Consider the following 20,917-nt stretch of genomic DNA (forward strand, 5'->3'; position numbering starts at 1 on the left):
CTGACTGAGCCCCTCAGTGGTAGCTCTAGAGAGTGGTGAGAAGAGTCCCAATGGGGCAGTCCACCTTCATCCAGAACTAGTGGCAGTGGGCCTAGACCTGAGTCCTCAGTCATTGCCTTTTAGCAGGGAGGAAGAAGAGACATCTCATTTATCTCCTCACTCCCCCCACAAGAGTTATAGGCTTCTCCTTCCCTTGCCTGTTGAAGAGAAAGCACTGGCCTGATGCCCAGCAAGCCTGTCTTTATAGCCAGAAAACTGTCCTCCCTCTCAGTCGTGATGTTATATAACCCCAAACACAGTGTCCACTGCGGCCTGACTTGTAGAACTACAGCTCAGAGGCTTGAGCCAAGGATCTAAGAGTCTGTGGCAATGTCAGTATCAGGCCTGGGCACATCCCCCCTCAGTGCCTGCCCCTATGTGTGGGGCAGCTCTCCCAGGAGCCAGAGCCCTTGACCATGGCTAGAAGGGAATTCTGCAAAACCCAGGCCCTCAAAGTGCCTGAGAAATAAGAAATGAGAGGGAAAGGAAGGGAAGGGAAGGGAAGGGAAGGGAAGGGAAGGGAAGGGAAGGGAAGGGAAGGGAAGCAAATTTGGTGATGAGGCACCTCTCCTTTCTCCATACTTTACAGCCAATAATCCTAAAAACACCCTCCCTTCCTTAGGGCTGCCCCTCAATAACCACTGGAAAGGATACTGATGAGCAATAATATCCCTGCTTCTTAAAATCATACTGCTTCCAAGGATTCTGAGCAATGTTCTCAACTCATGCTGGAATTGTCCTTGTTCCTGAACACACTATGGAATGCAAAAGTTGTGTTTCATTAGGTAAAGGTCAAAAGGACTTTTTTTCAAAAGGGAAGAGTCAAATGGGAGAAGAAAAGAAAGAAAAAGGGAAAGTGTATACTCTCTTGCACAGCTGATCAAAGACCTCACATTTTTGCCAGCAGGAGGCAGGAGAAAGAACCGCTAAGGTGTTCTAAGACAACCATTATATCAGCCATATAATGCTATGCAAATAAGGTATTGTTATCTAGTCCAACCCAATTATATTATAAATAGGGATCTGGGGGTAAAGGTTCTAATTCCAGTTCTGACCTTGATTTGCTTTTTCCTTTGGACAATTCTCTCCCCTTTCCTGGATAGAGAAACTAGATAACTAAATGACACAGTGGATAGAGGGCTGGGCCTGTAATCAGGAAGACCTAAGTTCAAATCTAGCTTCAGACACTTACTAAGCCAGGTGACACTGGGCAAGTCACTTAGCTTCTGTCTCAGTTTCCCCAACTGTAAAATAAAGACAACAGCACCCATCTCCCAGGGTTGTGAGAATCAAAATGAGATAATATTTGTAAAGAGCTTACCACAGTGTTTGGCACCTACTGGATGCTTGAAAATGCTTATTTTTTTCCTTCCCTGGACCTCAGTTTCCTCATCAATAAAATGATGACTTCTTTTTTTTTGCAGGGGTGAAGGCAGGGCAATTGGGGTTAAGTGACTTGCCCAAGGTCACACAGCTAGTAAGTGTTAAGTGTCTGAGGCCAGATTTGAACTCAGGTCCTCCTGACTCCAGGACCAGTCCTCTATTTACTATGCCACCTAGCCCCCAAAATGACTCCAGGGCTATGCTCTATTCATTGTGCCACCTAGCTGCCTCCAAAATGATGACTTCTAATGTCTGTTCCAGCTCTGCATTTTTAAAAGCTGGGTATCACATGAGTGGTCCAGACAAGACCTGGAGCAGGAGGGAATCAGAGGAGGAAAATATCGCTAGATAATGTCACTTCATAATTCTAGGGGGTATATTGTCCCAGCTAACATTTCCTATTTAGAGCAACAATGCCCAGTCTAGCATGCTCTGTCCAGTTCTGATTCCATTCGAGATAAGATGTATGCCACTAATAGATCTACTGTTCAGCACCCAAGTGTCTGGCTTTGATAGAAACCACAGTTTGGGTCCTGGGATACACCACTTTGGGCCCTGGGGTCGCTTCCCTTCTTGTGTAAGATTTCCAGGATCTAGCTCAGTGGAAGGCAGGCCTCTCGCAGATTGGCTGATGACTTGGCTGCTGAGTAACTTTGGCCTTGAGTTCTTGGCCATGAAGCACATGGACTTGGGAGATGGGGGCCACATGGAGAGCTACAATTCCATTATTTGCCCACCCCCTCTGATGATGCAAAGGCTTGATTTAAGGGATAGCACAGTCAATGGATTTTTGTCTGGTCTGAAGAACAAATAGCTGTGCCTACTATTGGCAGTTTTGCAGGGCTATAAAGCTGTCTTGGCCACTTCTGGATTTCATTTCTTGGGAATCAAGTGGCTACCCTTTCTTATCAAACAGACAGAGAGGGCAAGAACACTGGGAGGAAACTGGGGAATAAAGAGGCTTGGAAATAGATGGAGTGATTCTGGCCTTCCTCTGACACTATTTATGTGTCCTTGGGCAAGTCACTTAATCTTCTTAGACCGCAGATTTTTCAGTTATAAAATGAATAAGTTGGACTAGCTGGCCCCTGAGAGCCCTCCCAGTTTGGGATCTAGGATCCTATGTGTTACCTTCCTCTCCCTGTGCCTCAATTTCCTCCTCTGTAAAATGAAGGGTTGGACTAGATGGTCTCTGAGGGCCCTCCCTCAATTATTCCATGACATAGTCTGTTATAGTCATCAGCTCATGGGATCCTCATATTAGTCGTTTGAGGTAGGCAGAACAGGGAAGAAACAGGCTCAGAAAGGGGAAATGACTCACCACACAGCAGATCACGGACAAAACTGACACTGAAAGCCATGTCTTCTGTTTCCCAAACCCGTCTTGTTTGACTAGGAAAGAAGCTGAATTTGGAAATTTTTGGGGTGACTGCAGTTGTCCAAAATGTGAGTAGAGATATGGGGACCAATGCAAGAGATAGTGTGGCAGTAGGATAAAGAAAACAATGACTAATTGGATATAGAGAGTGAATCAAAGTGAAAGTGAGGATGTGAGGGTGCCTGTGGCTGTGACCCTTGGTGACTAGAAGCATGTGGCAGTACATTCTACCGAATTAGGGAAATTTGGGAGAGGGACAGATCTGCCAAGAAAGATCATTCTGTTTGGGACACATTGAGTTTGAAATATCTATAAGCCATCCACTGGGAAATGCAGTTGGCAATGTGGGCCTAGAGCACGAGAGGGAGACTAGGAATGGACATCTAGATCTCAAGACATGGTTAAGCCCTTGGGAGCCTATGAGCTCACCAAGTGAGAGTGCTGAGAGAAAGGAGGAGAGGGCCCAGGACAGAGACACCTTTGGGGACAGCCACAGGTCATGGATAAAGAGTCAATGAAGGAGGGAAGGAGCAGTAAGGCATGCAGGAGGAAGCTAAGACAGAGACAAGTCAGAAAAACTCAGAGAAAGAAAGTGGCCAGAAGGAGGAGAGCATTAATGTTTTCAAACACTACAGAGGCTAAGAAAGAGAAGGACAGAAAAGGCTGATTAGATTTGGCCATTCAGAGACCATGGTGAATTTGGAAAGATGGAATGATAAGATTGAAAGCCAGATGCCAAGGTATTAAAAATGAGTGAAAGGAAGAAAAGTGGACTCACTGGGAATAGATAGCTTTTTCTAGGAGTTTGGCTGTGAGAGGGTGAAGATGATGCCTTGAGGAGATGGTAGGGTCAAAAGGGTTTGTTTTTAAGGAGAGGGGAGACATTGACATGTTTGTAGGCAAGAGCCTACAAAAGACAGGAACCAATAGATAGGAAGATATAGAAAATTAGAGGAAAGGAGAAGTGACATTTGTGTGACCAATCTAGTGGAGAGGATGATAGCAGATGGGATGGAGAAGAAAGACAAAAGAAAGTCAAGAGTTAAGAAATTTGACCCTATTTCAAACTGTATCAGCAACATGCATAGCTTGAAAATCCTCTAAGTCATTATGTAGATTTGGGAGTTGGCTGAATTCTGTGAGCGCAGGGACCCCGTCTCCCATTTCTTTTTTTTTTTTAATTAATTTGTTTGTTTCCTTTTAGTTTACAGGATTCAATTCCACAATTCCTTGAGTTTCACATTTTGTCCCCCCTCCCTCCTCTCCACCCCATGGCGGCTTATAGTCAAGTATAGGATCTGTAAATACTTTCACATTATACATTAGTCAGGTTATAAGGACGGACTGTACCAGCTAGAATGAAAAATGGTAAAGAGGACATAAAACCATTTCTTTGTAGCCTCGGTGCCTGGAACAGTGCCTGGCATGAGATCAGGAAATACTCATAGGCAATGAAGACAACCATGCGCATCAACCAGGGAAATGAAGAAAATCCAACCATGCAGCTATTTTTATCAAGTGTCAACACATGGAGACAATTCATTGCAGTAATATCTAATGTTCTTTTGTTTAATAATTAAGCATAATTTAATCATAATTACTAATGTAAATTTAAATTGCTCATTTTACTTACTTCCATTTTGCCCATTTCCTCTCAATGAGCAGTAGAGCTGATTCCCTATCCTGTGATGGGAAAGAGAGATAGATCAGTTATTCAAATTTGAAATCACCTTTCTGACTCCAGGAAAAAGCTGCATGCAGTCTCTTCTCATTCAGGGTTTCCAATCTAGATGGGGGGGGGGGGAGGCAGAATGAATGAGTCAGGACAAAAATAGAAGATTAAAGAAGTGGGAGTGATAGGTTGGAGTCATAGGCCTTTTACTAATACATTATGTTATCTCAGACAAGTTCTCATTTCCCCTTCTGGCACTCAGTTTCCCTATGTGTAAAGTGATTAGATTGGCTAAGGGCCTTTTCAGCTCGGAATTTACACAAAGTTCCTTCTTTGGTGTCAAGGTATTATGTTTCTAGAAGGCTTCTGCTACAATGCAGCTGTTACTTGGGAGGGGTAATACATTCACTCATTAGCATCTATTGGGAGCAATAATCACAACAGTGATGAAAAAATTTTAAAAAGCAATCAAAGACCTTTTTTTGTTTGTTTGTTTTAGGGCAATTGGGGTTAAGTGACCTGCCCAAGGTCACACAACTAGTAAGTGTTAAGTGTCTGAGGCCAAATTTGAACTCAGGTCCTCCTGACTCCAGGGCCGGTGCTCTGCTCACTGTGCCACCCAGCTGCCCCCAAAGACCTTTTTAAAAAGAAAAAGCCAAGCTATGGCTATGAAAGAGAAGGCCTATTAAAAACAGTAATGTCACATCCTCACCAATGCCTAGAGTGGAAAGGATTGTGCACTTGGAGTTAGGAGAGACCTGGCTTGGAAGCCCCCAGGTGGTGCTCACTAACAGGGCTGGGTGGTCCTTCACCCCTCAGAATTGACATGTCCTCACCTGTAAAACAGGGATGAGAATACTCTTAGTACCCACCTGCCAGGCTATTGTGAGGATCAAAGGGGAAAGGAGTTAGAAGGACCCTTCACAGATTACAGAGAGACAGAAAATCCCCAAATTTGTGAACCGCCAGGGATCTCAATATCTACCTAGTCCAACCTATGCACTATAACTATGAATGAGCATCCAGCTTCTGCTCAGAGAACTCCAAGGAAGGGGAAGTGGCCACCACCTCTCCAGAAAGCCTGTTAGGAAGCTTTTCCGATGCCTAAGATGGCCTCTTTAAAATTCCACCCATCCCTCCTGGTTTTGCCCTCTAGGACCAAGCAGGACAAGTCTCATCCTCTCCTCCATATGACGGTCCTTCAAATACTTGGAGAGAGCTAGAATGCTCCCCTCCCCATGTCTTCTCTTCTCCAGGCAGAGAATCGATCTTCATATGACACAGACTCAGGACCCTTCCCCCTCCTGGCTTCTTTCCTCTGCATATCTCCGACTTATCAATGTCCTCTTCAAACTGTGGTTCCCAGAACTGAGCACAGTGCTCCAGACAAGGTTGAACCAGAGTAAAAGCTGCCACAGCCCACTGCTCACTCATATTGAGCTTGCAGTCCACTGAAACCTCCAGATCTTTTTCCAAAACAATTGTGGTCTGACAATGTTTCCTCCATCTCATATCAGTGAAATTGATATTTTTTGGTACCCAAGTACAAGATCATATTTATCCCTGTTGAATTTCATCTTATTAGATTCAGCCCAATGCTCTTTCTAGCCCATCTGCCAGTGTGTTTATGTCTTTATCTTTATCTTATCTTTATGTCATCTGAAAATTTCATGAGCATGCCATCTATGTCTCTATCCAAGTCATTGATAAGAATGTTAGATAGCATAGGGATGAGCACAGATCCCTGGGGCACTCCAATAGAGACCTTCTGCCACATTGACATTGAACCATGAATCCAATCAGTCAACCTATCTGATTGTATTATTGTCCAGTCCACATCTTTCCATCTTCTCTATAAGAATAGTCTAAGCGTGGGGGGGGGGGGTGGCCAGGTAGCACAGCGAGTAAGAGCACCAGCCCCAGTGTCAGGATGACCTGGGATTGAATCCAGGCTCTGATACTTAGCACCCAGAAACACCTGGCCGTGTAACCTTGAGCAAGTTACTTAACCCCGATTGCTAAAAAAAAAAAAATTAGTCTAAGGGGCAGCTAGATGGCACACTGAATAGAGCACCAGCCCTGGAGTCAGGAGGACCTGAGTTCAAATCCTGCCTCAGACTAGCTGTGTGACCTTGGGCAAGTCACTTAACCCCAATTGCCCCTCCAAAAAATAAAAGAGAATAGTCTAAGATAAAAAGCTATAAATTATATTCACAGCATTCCTGACTAATTCCAGATTAAATCATTTCAGAAGAGCTAACGAAACTAATCTGGCATCAATGTCAGCTATTATCATTATTAATATTACTATTATACACATGTATGCACAGAGGTAGTATGGTGCAATGGAAAGAGTGCCAAAGTTTCTAATTGAACTTAGTCATGGGACCTGAATTCAAATCCTACCTCTAGCACTTACATATATGTAAGTGTAACTTACATATATATATATATACACACACACACACATATATGTGAACTTAAACCTTAGTTTCTTCCTCTGTAAAATAAGGGGGTTTGGCCTATCTGGCCTCTGAGGCCCTCTCTAGTTCTAGACCTGGGATCCCATATATGACCTTGAACAAGCTGCTTCCCCTCCCTGGGCTTCAGTTTCCACCTCTATAAGATGAAAGAGTTTAATTTAGATAGCCTATAATGTGATCTATGAGCTTAGCAACATATACATACGTGTACAACTATGTATACACACATATACACATGCACAATACACAATCACACAGGCATATGAACATGCACATACCCCAAAACCAAGGGAAGCCCACGCCACAAGACACAGTTAAGCTGTCAGGCCTTTGCCAGAGTGAAATGATTTGGCTTGATCTTGAGATATAAATCCCCCTTTATTTCCACGAAGAAGATTCCCACATGAAGCAAAAGGGCCCTCCCCCAGTTGCAGTCTGCAAATGTACTTCTTTGCATGACAGATGGAGAATGGGGGGAGGGGAAGGACACACACATTTCCACACCAAAGAAAAAACCACCAAATGTGAAACTGGAAAAACAGATGCTTGCCCATCCCGGAGGGTCCGTGTGTCTCTCTTGAGAGGACCACTGGGGTAGTTTGCTTGCAAATTTCTGAAAGTAAGAAAACATCCAGAATAAAACATGAACAACAACAAAGACTGGTCTCATCGATAGGAATATTGTAATTGAAAGCTGGAAGGGTCCTCAGAGATGAAGTCCCACCCCTTCATTTTTACAAACAAGGAAACTGAGTGCAGAAAGGGCAAAGGCTTGCCCAAGGACATACAGAGCATCCTAGATCTGGAGCTGAAAGGAAATTCAGATGCCTCTAGTCCAGCAGCCTCATCTTAAAAAGCAGGAAACCAAGGCCCAGAGGAAAAAAGGCTTGCCTAGAGTCACACAGATAGTGAACTGTGGAGCCAAGATCCAAACCTATGCCCTCTGGCTCCAAATCCAGTGCTTGTAAGTAGCCAGCTAAAGGCCAGCCCAGAAAAATCAAAGATTGAACTCCTCCTCCAAACCCAGTTGTGTCCACTGAGTGGGTAATGAGACCTCTAGAGTCTATTTCCCTCAAATGCCATTGCCTCTCTTAACGTCATGCCTCTATGTTAACCTCAGTAACTCAGCTGTGACATTTTTCCTTCAAAACATTTGTGGAGAAAATGACATTTCCTTTAGACAATGAATTTCTATCTAAATCTTCCATAACTTCCCCCTGTTGTATTTATCAATTGTTATGAACACATGCCAGCCATCACAGCTCTGTGTCTACCATCTCCTTCTGCAATTGATCCCAAGAATTCTTCTGATTCCCCTTAGCCATGTTGGGAATGAGTAACCAAGGTGATAGTTGAGTCCAGTCTGCATTCAGACAAGACTTTGGTGGGGAGAAAATCAACGTTCTGGACTTTGAGGTCCAAACTTACTGTGAACAGAAATGAAAAAAAATCAAGGAACATATAAAATAGAATTAAAAACAATCCAAATAACAATAACAATTATAGTGTAAATATAGCACTTTAAGGTTTGCAAAATACTTGGCAAATATCTCACTTTATTCTGCGAGGTAGGTGCTATTATTGTTCCCATTTTTACAGATGAGGAAACTGAGGCAAACTGAAGTTAAGTGACTTGCCCAGGGTCTCACAGCTAATAAGTGTCTGAGGTCAGATTTGAGCTCAGGTCTTCTGGAGCCCAGGTCTAGCACTCCAGCCACTGAATATGCAGAGACAAAAGTTGATAACATCATTATCATTATCATTATCATCAGGACTCACTTTTCCATAGTGCATTAAGCTTTGCAAAGTACCTTACATACATTATCTCATCTGATCCTTACAAAAACCCTGTGAAGCAGATGCTATCATAATCCCCATTTCACTGATGATGAAACTGATGATCAGAAATGTTAAGTGATTTGCCCATGGTCACACAACTAGCTAGTAAGGTAAGTAAGGTCACACTAACTAGCAAGCTAGTAGAGGAGGATTTGAGCCCAGGAGTTCTAGATTCCAAGGCCAATGCTCTATCCATTCTGCTGCTTGTGCTGTCCACCCCATAGATGGGAGAAAAACATTTTGTAAACTTTAAAGTAATGTGGAAATAGGAGCTATTATGGCTACATTGATTTTGGTCTGATTTCCCAATTTCCCTCCAGGCTCAGCCTGATTTCTGGGGGGTCTCTGTACTCAAAGAGAACTTGTTCCTTTTCTTGGCAAAGCTAGAAAGTGCTGGGCTCAACTGGTGATTAAATCTTCAACAGGACAAATGTACCTTTCTGACCCACCATTAAATATGCCACAACAACTTAATAAATCATGTCTGCAAGTGATATTTCTTGCAAGCTGCCAAATAAACATATCCCAAATTAGACCATTTTATGTAATAGAAGCCTGAGAAATAAGCAAAACATTTTAAAACTTTTTATTCACTGACTCTTTTGGTATATCTAAATAGTAAAAGAAAAAATGAACTTGGATTAAAATTCATTGTGAATCAGGCCCAGTCTGAACTGTTTCTAACTTTACCATGACATTGGAATCCCTGCCTGCCTTTCAAGGCCCAGCTCAAACATCTGCTTTTCCAGAGAATCCTACTTGAGTATCCTCATCTACCATGATCTCACCTTCTCATCCTCTGCTGCACTTTATGACTTCTAACACTCATTTGTCTCTTAATATAATGTGTAACCCATTGGCAGGGGTGTTGTGAGACTGAAATAAGATCATGGATGTAAAGCACTTTGCAAAATTTAAAGTATTATGGCCAGTTGGAGCCACTAGGTGGTGCTGCATTGGATAGAGAACTGGACCTGGAAATGTGAAGACTCAGCTTCCTGAGTTCAAATCTGGCCTCAGATACTTATTAGTTGTGTGACCCTGGGCAAGTCACTTAACCCTGATTGTTTCAGTTTCTCCATCTGCAAAGTAGGGATAATAACAGCACTTATCTCCCAGGGTTGTTGTAAGGATCAAATGAGATTATATTTGTAAAGTGCTGTGCAAAAACCTTAAAGTGTTATATAAATGCAAGCTCTTATAGAACACTAGACCTAGAGTTAGGAAGACCTGAGTTCAAATCCTGTCTCAGATACGTCCTAGCTGTGTAACTCTGGGAAAGTCACTTAACCTTTCTCAGTCTCCATTTCCTCTTCTGTAAAACAGGAATAATAATAGCTCCTGTAAGGGTTGTTGTAAGGATCAAAAGCAAGAGTATATGTAAATAGTTTTGTAAACCTTAATGCTTTATATAAATGCTAGCTATTATTCCATTTTCTAAAAATGATTTCTCCAGAATTTGTCTCTTTCCTCTTAAAAGTATAAGAGAATTCAGGTTCTTTTTGGATTCTGGTTCATTGACTTAGTCATTCATAGGATCCTAGATCTAGTCCAAGTCCCTAATCTTACTGATGAGGCCTGAAGAGGTATCCATGGCTCAATAAACATGAATCATCCACAGTAAATAAAATTCTATGCTGAGAGGCCCTCCCAAATGTAGCTGAGACATGGGGTGTTTACAGTCTAGTAGGGAGATTGACATAGGCACAAAGCAGTATAATATAGGATATTATATGTATATTATATTATATATGCATAAGAGAGCCTCAAACCAATGTGCTGTCTGGGGTTTTTTAATTCAGTTCAGCAAACATTATGTGCAGAATGTACTAATCACTAATGAAGATCTAACTTAGAGCACAGCACAGTACTTGGCACATAGTAAGCACTTATCTATTCATAAGACCTGGTCATAGAGCTTCTGAATGTTCCACCATTTTGATGTACTAGGTGTGGTTTAACATTACTCAGTTTCCCATCTCTCTGCAAGCCTAAGAACACCTTCCTAGGTTAACCAATCTTTATTATTTCTCTTTTCTGCAGGTTGTAATCCTGGGGAAACATTCCAGAGGTTATCACTACATGCTTGCTAATCTGGTAAGGACTCTCAGTTAAAATGTACCTGGGTAATCGTGCCTGCCCCCTCAGGCCACATGAGCAGTGATCAGCCAGGGGGGAAACCTCATCAAGCACCCCGCATGTCCTTGATCGTGAAAAATGATTTCACTAAACACCAGGAGCTACATGTAATAGCCATTCGTCCTCAATTATGCTGTTTTTGTTTCAGCTGGGAAGCTCATAGGCTCAAGTAATTTGAAAAATAATAATTTGATAATTTATTTCTATTAGTTTACAGCTTCTTAAATGCAACTTTGATCAGCCTAATCGGATTTTAAATGTTAAGCCCCTACCAAAGTAATTCCATTATGCCACCTAGATTAGATGCAGAGACATAGCTTAGTGTCCCTAGATAAAAAGGGCCACGTGCTCATGTAGTCAGGCATGGAGAATTACTCAGAATTGGGATAACAGCGCCATTGCCCACTCCAACACTAGCTGTGTGACCTTGGCAAGTCACTTTATCAGGCTGGGCCTCACTTTCTTCCTCTATGACATGAGGGGGTTAGACTGGTTTGTTTCTGAGGCCCCTTCCAGCTCTAGATTTCTGAGCCTATGTGTGACCTGAGGCAAGTCACCTCCCCATCCTCAGCCTCAGTTTCTCCCTCTCTAAAATGAGGGCAGTAGACTAGATAGATGGGTTCTGAGGGCCCTTCCAGCTCTAAATCTCTGAGCTTGTTTCCTCCTCTGTAAAATGGGGGGTTTAGATTATATCTATAACTCTTAGGAAAACAAAGCATTTCTTTACCATGGATTCCTGATATTCTTTCTTGGCAGTTGGGAAAGACTAAGGCATCTGTGGGGGAAATGAAGATCTGCTCCCTCTCCAAATTAGGCTAATTCTGGGGACCAAGGAGTAGAGAAACTTTGGTTAATTCAGGGTATGAGAAAAGGAAGAGCTTAATCCCCCTTCCCACCTCTGAAAATCATGGGTCTTTCTTTCCAAAGGCTCATTAGGTCCAGACCCAACTCTGTAATTACCATTCTAGTAATAAAAGTTCACATTTCTCTGTCACATCAAAGTTTACAAAGCGTTTCCCACACACACACACACCCCCACTAACAAACCTGTGAGGTAGGGAAATCAAATGAGGAACCTATCCACCCAGCTTTCCTGCCTCCATCACTTCTTGGCTGGGTGACCCTGAGTAGATCACTTAAGCTCTCTAGTCAGTTTTCTCATCTACAGAATAAGGGTGTTGGCACCAAGGCCTCTGAGGTCTCTGCCAACTCTAGATCCAGGCCTATCATACTTTCAGGTACTTTAAGCCATTGCTGCCATTCAGCTGACTAAACCTGAAAAAAAAAACCTTTAAGGTGTATAGGACTAACGAGGGTACCAAATGTCTTCTCAGCAGTAACTCCTGCCTGGTCCAAAGTGCTCAATAATAATGTCTATATGGGAGGAAAAGGGTCTTTAAATAGCCACTTGGCGGGTATTGTCTAGCACATGTATTCAATGCAACAAGACTTCTAACTCCTGGAGAGCCCCCTATCCCAAGATCAGACATAGTGAAGCAGTTGTTAGGAGAGAGGAATTAGTTTCATGATCTCTAAGGACTAGAGAGATCATAGTATGGTAGAAAGATAATTAGCTATGAAGTCAAAGGGCTTGGGTTCAAATCCTGGCTCTGATGCTTACTATGCATGTGACCTCAGACAAGTTACTTAAACTCACCAGGTCTCAGTTTCTTTCTCTGTCAAATAAGGGAGTTAGACTAGATGACCCCTGAGGTCCCTTCCAGTTCTTTTTTTTCATCTTTTATTTTTTCCAATTACATGTAAAATAATTTTAAACATTCATTTTTTTAAATTTTGAGTTCCAAATTCTCTCCTTCTCTCTCTCCTCTCTCTCCCCAAGATGGTAAAAAATTTTATATAGGTGATACATGTACAATCATGCAAAATATATTTCCATATTAGTCATGTTGTAAAAGAAAATACAGACCAAAAAAACTAAAAAATATGGAAAGTAAAAAATAGTATGCTTCAATCTGCACTCAGACTCCATCAGTTATTTCTCTGGAGGTGGATGGCATGTTTCATCGTGGGTCCTTCAGAATTGTCTTGGATCTTTGTATCACTGAGAACAGCTAAGTCATTCACAATGAATTATCATACACTATTGTTATTACTCTGTATAATGTTCTGATTCTGCTCACTTCAGTTTGCATCAGTTCATGTAAGGCTTCCCAGGTTTTTCTGAAATCACCCTGCTTGTCATTTCTATAGCACAGTATTTCCATACTATAATCATATACCACAAATTGTATAATCATTCTCCATTTGATGGACATCCCCTCAATTTCTAATTCTTTGCCACCACTAAAAGAACTGCTGTAAATATTTTTGTACATATGGGTCCTTTTCCTTTTTTTTCTTTGATCTCCTTGGGATGCAGACCTAGCAGTGCTATTTCAAGACCTTGAGCAAGTTACCTCACCCCTCTGGGTCCCTCAGTTCCCTCATCTGTCAAGTAAAGTGATCACATGAGCTTACCTCTAAGGGCTTCCCAGGGTATAATCTTCTGATGCTTGCTTCCTCTCCATCTCTAGCCAGAGAATGGGAGTGCAGCTAGCTGCTTCCTTCTGTTTGGCACTACTCAGGGGAAGCTGTCCTATTACCACAAAGGGTTATTATGACACCACATTATGAGGTTTCCTCCTGCCTGCCTGCTTAGCAGAAGAATTAAGAACATAACACCTCCCTGCCTGATAAATCAGTGAGAAACATCCCTCTGTACCGACGGAGGACTGTCGCCTTAGTTTTCCTCCTACTCAAATAAATTAGGATGCAATTTGTATTTTCCCCCTCTTCTCCACTCTTTTATCTCTCTGACTCCCTTGCACATATTGTCTGGCATGCCAAGGCAATGATGCTGAATGCCATCGTTCAAAGGATTCATTTAATTAGAGAACAAATTCCAAATGTGAGTTTTCAGGGCAGCAGGTGGGGGACCCATCAGTTTCCTCCCAAGGAGAAACCAAAACCCAATGTCAGCTTTTTGGCAATGGGCCCAAATTGGACACTCTGGAGCCTTCCTCAGATTATTTATCTGGTGGGCTATTTCCTGTTCCTCTCCTCCCTACTAGCTCAAGTACAATCGAGATAAATAGGGAGAGAGGTCAGATCTCCCCCATCACCAAAAAGAGGGAATACCCCTGACATAACCAATGTCATTTCCCAATAAGTTATTAATAGTCAGATCTCCTTGATGGCACAAACCACCCCCTGTAGAGCCATTTGACTAGTGATAACCCATTTATACCATTGGTTGTATGGAACTAATTACCCTTAGTTGTATTGTTTTACCTGATAGTCTGTTTATATAAAGGTAAGAAACATTCAGAGGTGAGAAATGTCTGTACTTACATCAATATTTCATGGATCTCCTTCTATATCTTAATCTGGGATCCACAGTCTATGAATTTCAGAGAGTCTGTAAACTTAGATGGGAAATAAATTACATCCTCATTTACACTAATTACCAGCTGAAATTTAGCATTTCCTTTAATCATGAATGTAGGCAATAAACATTATTCTGATAAGTGGTCCATAGACTTCACCAGATAGACACAAAAATGTCTAGGATACATCACAAGTTCAGGACTCCAGGACTAGAGCAACCTAGATCATAGCCCTGTGAGAACTTAAATGTCTTTATGATGTTTCTATAGCTAAAAAGCTCATCAACCTATGACCAATGCTCTGGTGACCAGCCTCTTAGCCTTTTGTTTAGATACTCCTTAGATGACAGAGACCTATCCATTGCCAGGCCTGCACTAAAAACTCGTCCAACTTAGGAGGATCTGTCAAATTCGCACTTCTTTTGACACAGCCTTAGAGAATGCAAAGTCAGTCTCATGCCCTAGTGAGCCATTAGAGTAAGTCAATAAGGAAGTATGCTATGATCTCACCAATGTGGCTATTCCCTCCAATGGCTCAGACTGCAATTCATCCATGCTGTCTTATCCTGTGTGACTCTTGCCTATGTCCTCCCATCAATCCTCCAAGGAGGATTGATGCTTGGGGCTTCCCTCTAGATCACTTGACAGTTCAGGGAAACTAGAAAAGCACACAAGGTCCTTGTTAGTCACTCCTTGCTCTAGCTATATAACCAGCTTGTCTCCTTTCCTAATCATTTTCCTCTGATGATAATGGCAACATACTATAGACAGCTAGGTGGTGCTGCAGTAGATAGCACACTTGACTGGGAATCAGGAAGACTCATCTTCCTAAGTTCAAATCTGACCTCAGACACTAGCTGTATGACCCTGGGCAAGTCACTTAACCCTATTTGCCTCAATTCCTCATCTGCAAAACTAACTGGAGAAAGAATGGCAAACATCTTTGTCAGTAAAACCCAGAATAGGGTCATGAAGAATCGGATGCAATTGAAAAACAATTGAACAACCAAAAATATACTACAGACTCATCATACCCACCATGCACCGCTCCACTGCCCATTGAATGACCCACAACTTGAATTCCTCAGAGACTAAGATATTCCCTGACTTGCAGTCATACAGTTTTACCAGAAGAATGCCTTTAAAAAGACCTTCTTAGGGGTGGCTAGGTGGCGCAGTGAATAGAGCACCGGCCCTGGAGTCAGGAGGACCTGAGTTCAAATCCAGCCTCAGACTACTTAACACTTACTAGTCTTGTGACAGTGGGCAAGTCACTTAACCCCAATTACCCTGCCTTCCCCCCCTCCAAAAAATCAAAAGAAAAAAAGACCTTCATTTCAGGGGGAACCTTGGAGTTATTAAAACTGTGCCACACAATTTCCCAAAGGAAATTTAATCTGCTCTCCTGCTCTTGTTTGACTCTGGGCCCAGCTTATAATCTATCTACAATATCTGTCCAAGATATATGTGGACTAGTCCTATTGGATACTCAGCCAACTCCCTATCATAGTCTGAATAACAAGCATTCCTCATCCACTTGAATTTCTCTGTGTGGCTAGTTAGACTGAATTCTTTTGCCTGATTTGCTGAAATCAACATAATGTCATCCACAAACATGAGTACCTTAAGAAAGTCTTAAGACGACTTTGTACTACCAAATAATCAGAATAGGATTTCATATTCTCTACAACTTTTATTCAGTTGTGTGGCTATAAAGATAATAGTATGAGATAGAATATCATTTAAAATACCTGCATTGATTTCACATGTATAATGGGCATCATATTGCTTTCCTTCTCTTGGCTAGAGGGAGAGAAAGAATTTGGAACTCAAAAATGTTTTACAATTCTAAAAATAAAATTTTACAAATGATAAACAGAAAAAATAAGTTTCCTCTATAAAGAAGTGGTTAAAGGATGTAACAGTTTTTAAAAGAAGAAATGCAAACTAGTAACAGCAATATGAAAAATGCTTCAAATCACTAATAAAATAAATGAAAAAAATTTAATAAAATAAAATGAAAAAAATTAATAAATGTCTGCATTTTCCCTTCTCAAACCTTTACTAAGGGCACCCATATTGCACAAGTAGGTTATTCTTATAAAGATTTTGTAAATATGGGAAAGTGGACATGTGGATCAAAGTTACTGATATTTTGACATTCCTACCTGCTTTTTTAGTAGAAATAAGGTCTATATTTTTCCAAGTTTTTCATCTCATTTCCTCTTTCACTTATCTTGAGAAGGAATTCCTTAACACCCATAAAACTGTCACATGTAGCACAAACTATATATATTTGGTCTAGTCCGGCCACTATTTTGTCATTTTAATTAGTATCATTTCTGCTTTCTCAGATAGCATAGTAGGGACAATAATGTTATAAACCAAATGTGGTGACTTGACTATCCTTGGTGGAGAAAAGAATTTGCTGACAGGTCTTTTCGATTTTTCATCTACTCATTGTCTTCCTTCCAGTTTTATCCTTTAAAGCCTTAAGATGATTAGGCTTAGTTGAGTCTCTCATCAAACTTTTTTGCAAATTTACAATGCTTCCATTATTCTATTGCTTCTTGGTATTTTATGAGGTGATACTGTTCTTAATATTCTACCATCTTCCTCCTTAAGTTTTGGGTTTGCCCATGGCTGTTCTCTCTGCTCATTAAGATCAATTGTTTGACAACTGAGGTAGTTTCTAGTCTCTCCTGGTCTATTGTGGCAACTACTTAAATTTAAAGATTGCCTAAGGCAGTAGCCTGTGTCAGGGTCTGTCCTTTTTTCCATTTCCTATTTTCACCATCAACACCTTTTTTTTTTTTAATTGGGTGTCCAAAGGTAATATTGTAGGACACTTGGTCATTACATATTACAGTGCTCATGTTAAATATTTGCATATTTTCTGTGAAAACAATTTTAGTTTTTGTGCTAACATTTATTACAGAGAATGAGGAGATACAGAGATTCTATAAGGAACTTGCTAAAACCCAATTCACTGGAAACATGGTCATGGGGAGGTATTTGATTCTACTTTGGTATTTGATTTTTATCTTTGCTTTCACAAGTCAGTGGTCTAACTATATACAGATGACTGATTCAGAAATAACTCCCACATTAATAGCCAATAATTTTCTGTCAGTTAAAATATAATCAGATTTAATTTTTGTAATGTTACTTGTAGCTTGCCATATCTAATGTCTTCTGACTCTTCTTAAAGAAAGTACGGTGTCGGGGCAGCTAGGTGGCTCAGTGAATAGAGCACCGGCCTGGAGTCAGGAGGACCTGAGTTCAAACCCAACCTCAGACACTTAACACTTGCTAGCCGTGTGACCTTGAATAAGGCACTAAACCCCAATTACCCTGCCTTCTGACCTTAAAAAAAAAGTACAGTGTTTAAAAAACCTATGTAGTTGACAAGCCTTTAGTTGCTTTTATTTCTTACTCATAAACTATGTTTTCCTACATAATTTTCACCATCCTCCCCATGACCACCTTTCCAATGAATTGGGTTTTAGCAAGTTTCTTATAGAATTTCTGTATCTTCTCATTCTCTGTAATAAATGTTAGCACAAAAACTAAAATTATTTTCACAAAAGATATGCAAATACTTAACATGAGCACAGTAATATGTAATGACCAAGTGTCCTACAACATTACCTTTGGACACCCAATTAAAACCAATTCCACCAGTTCTTTTATTTGCCTCTGCAAAGAGAACCTGTGAGCCAGACTTCCTATGGAATGACTACTCACTGGTCATTGGGTAAGGATGTGTGATTCTTTTTTTGTCTTTTTGGAGAGGTGAAGGTAGGGAAATTGGGATTAAGTGACTTGCCCAAGGTCACACAGCTAGTATATGTTAAATGTATGAGGCCAGATTTGAATTCAGGTCCTCCTGACTCCAGGACCAGTGCGGTCACAGCACCACTTAGCTGCCCTGGGATATGTGATTCTTAATACTCTATATCCTCTATTCTCCTACTCTACACCATAAATGCAGAAACAGAGGGGGACAATATAAGGATGAGACCATTTTGTATTTTAATTTATTTCATGGGTTGCCATACCCAAAGCATTCAACATCATGTGTTTAGCCTACTGAGGGCAATCTCCTCTGTTCCTAGCTAGGCTGGTCCTCAGAAAGCAAAGGTGATAATGAGCACAGCTAAAACTTGGGCAGGAGATCAAAGGAGATACAGCTAACACCAAATATCAGGACTCAAAGAAAAGCCATAATGAAAGTCCCAGAAGGTGTAGGAATCACACACCAGATCCTTAGGATACATGGAGATGGATGACATGTTGGTTAAGGCTGGGATAAAGAGGGCCACAGGCAAGAGTCATGCCTCCCCTTTGCAGTAATTTGCTTGGGGACCCAAAATTGATGTTTGTATACCATTTGTAACAAAATTTTATCTATTTGGGGGTTTTGTTGCTTTAAACAGTTTGTGATTCAATAAAATGTATAACACTGATTCATCATGGATGGCCCATCACTAGAAACAAAACAATCAGATATCATTTCTTATAACTGGCATATCATAGGTGGATTCAATTGATTTCTATAGTCTAGGGTCCATGATTTCCACTATTTTCTTAGCAGAAAAAGCACCTCAGATGGAGCCCAAAGATCTAAGCTTAAATTCCAGATCTATCTCTTACTGTGGGACCTTGGGCAAGTCATTTCTCCTAGAGCTTCTGTTCTCTCATCTGGATAATGGGGATGATGATACTTGTAGTACCTTTCTTCCAGGGTTGGTATGAGAATTAAATGAGAAGAATTATGAGAAAGTGGTGGTTTCATTTGCTTTCATTTGCATTTGCATCTTCCATAAAGTTGGCATCTAGACTTGTACCCACATTCAGTACCCTGAAGTAGCAGGAGGCACATTCTTGGGTCCCACCTTCAGTTTCTTTTTTTTATGCTTTTTGGAGGGCAGTTGGGGTTAAGTGACTTGCCCAAAGTCACACAGCTAGTCTTTGTGTTAAGTGTCTGAGGCTGGATTTGAGCTCAGGTCCTCCTGACTCCAGGGCCAGTGCTCTATTCACTGCGCCACCTAGCCACCCCTACCCACCTTCAGTTTGGAAGGCAAAGCCTACAACTAGGCTTTTCCAGGTCCACTCCTGCCAGAGTCAGCATCATCCTGTGCCCTGCCACCATTTTGATCTCCTTTCTCCATCTGTCTGCAGGGCTTCACGGATATTGTGCTGGAGAGAGTAATGCATGGGGGTGCCAACATTACAGGATTCCAGATCGTGAACAATGAGAATCCCATGGTTCAGCAGTTCATCCAGCGCTGGGTGAGACTGGATGAAAGAGAGTTTCCAGAAGCCAAGAATTCTCCCTTGAAGGTAAACCTCTATGTCTAATATAAACTGAAGCTAGCCCGCCCAGCAAAGCTGCCCTCTCTAATGATCCCTTCCCATTAATGGCCCAGACCAAGTGACCACAGATGTTGGGGGAATCCCTAAATCTAAACCAAATAACTACATGACCTTTTTCCTTTATAATATCATCCAGCATTAGGAATAAGTTGACTAACCTTTTTTTAAATGAATTTAATTTGTAATCTGCTCATAACAATTTAGAATATTCATTACAAGAAGGGGGGAGAATAGGTAGGGAAGATTGATGAACTGAAAAAGCAAATTAGATTTTCCATTATTTATGTGATCGCTTTGTGTGCTAATAAGTCCCATGAATCTCTGAGAAGCCAGATGAATTTAGGGCTGATGCAGAGTAGGTTGGCTCACCATGCATGGGGGCAGCCAAAATGTTTTCCTGCTTGCAAAAATCTCTTTTAAATAACAGCATTACCTAGATTGTTCATTTTACTGGAATCAAGATAGAAATGTTGAAAACAACAAAAATGCACCTTTAATAGCTTCCATAAATGTGCATGATTCAGACAAATATGTCTATCTCTATGTGAAAAGCATGATATATACATATCTGGCTATATTTAGATCAAGTCGGGAGTAAGTATTCACATTACAAAAGGACTCCAAATCTGGACTTCCTTTAAAGAATCCAGTGGGTGGAAAAAAGCCCTGAAAATATGGGAGAATGAGCCAGGTCTTCCTTCCTGTACCCACTATCCCTAATCTAGAGAAGAAAAGAGAAGAGTTTACAACCCCTACAGTATAGGTATACCTAGCCTTCCACAATCAGAGTGTTCCAGAAAAGTTTCAAATAAATCCAATTTTTGAAAGCTAATCCTATTTTAAGACCACTGAGGCAGCCTACAGGTTAATAGAACTCAGTGTAAAACCAAATTGATTACCTTTTATAAGTAGAATTAACACCCCCCCCTACCCACCCAATTTATCTTTTGAGCAAATCAAGATTTTCATAAACCAAGAACTGTGGCAAAAAAAACACACATTTTGTTGCAATTTAGAATACAAGTCAAAAAAGACTTACTTCCATACATTGTTATAAGCACAGGTAGGGAAAAGCATCAATTGACTGTGGAAAATAACATCTGTGGAACAAGTAGACTTCTAAACATGAGCCATTTCCCACAGGTACTTAGCAGTATATGAAGGAGAGGGGAGGAGAGGAGAGGGGAGGGGAGGGGAGGGGAGGGGAGGGGAGGGGAGG

General features: G+C 41.2%; 1 protein-coding gene across 4 annotated transcripts in view; it reads left to right on the plus strand.

The window, feature by feature from the left end:
• GRIA3 (glutamate ionotropic receptor AMPA type subunit 3) overlaps positions 1 to 20,917 on the plus strand; it is a 292,053-nt gene that overhangs the window by 160,210 nt on the left and 110,926 nt on the right. For all 4 annotated transcript variants that reach the window (XM_069074018.1, XM_069074020.1, XM_069074017.1 and 1 more), the window contains exons 5-6: positions 10,838 to 10,891; positions 19,504 to 19,665. In XM_069074018.1, the coding sequence (XP_068930119.1) occupies positions 10,838 to 10,891; positions 19,504 to 19,665 (216 nt within the window). The remainder of the gene's footprint in view (positions 1 to 10,837; positions 10,892 to 19,503; positions 19,666 to 20,917) is intronic.

Source organism: Petaurus breviceps, unplaced genomic scaffold, assembly GCF_028583685.1.
Source record: "Petaurus breviceps papuanus isolate PSGF00001 unplaced genomic scaffold, PetGlider_PUasm1.0 90881, whole genome shotgun sequence".
Classification (NCBI taxonomy): Eukaryota; Metazoa; Chordata; class Mammalia; order Diprotodontia; family Petauridae; genus Petaurus; species Petaurus breviceps.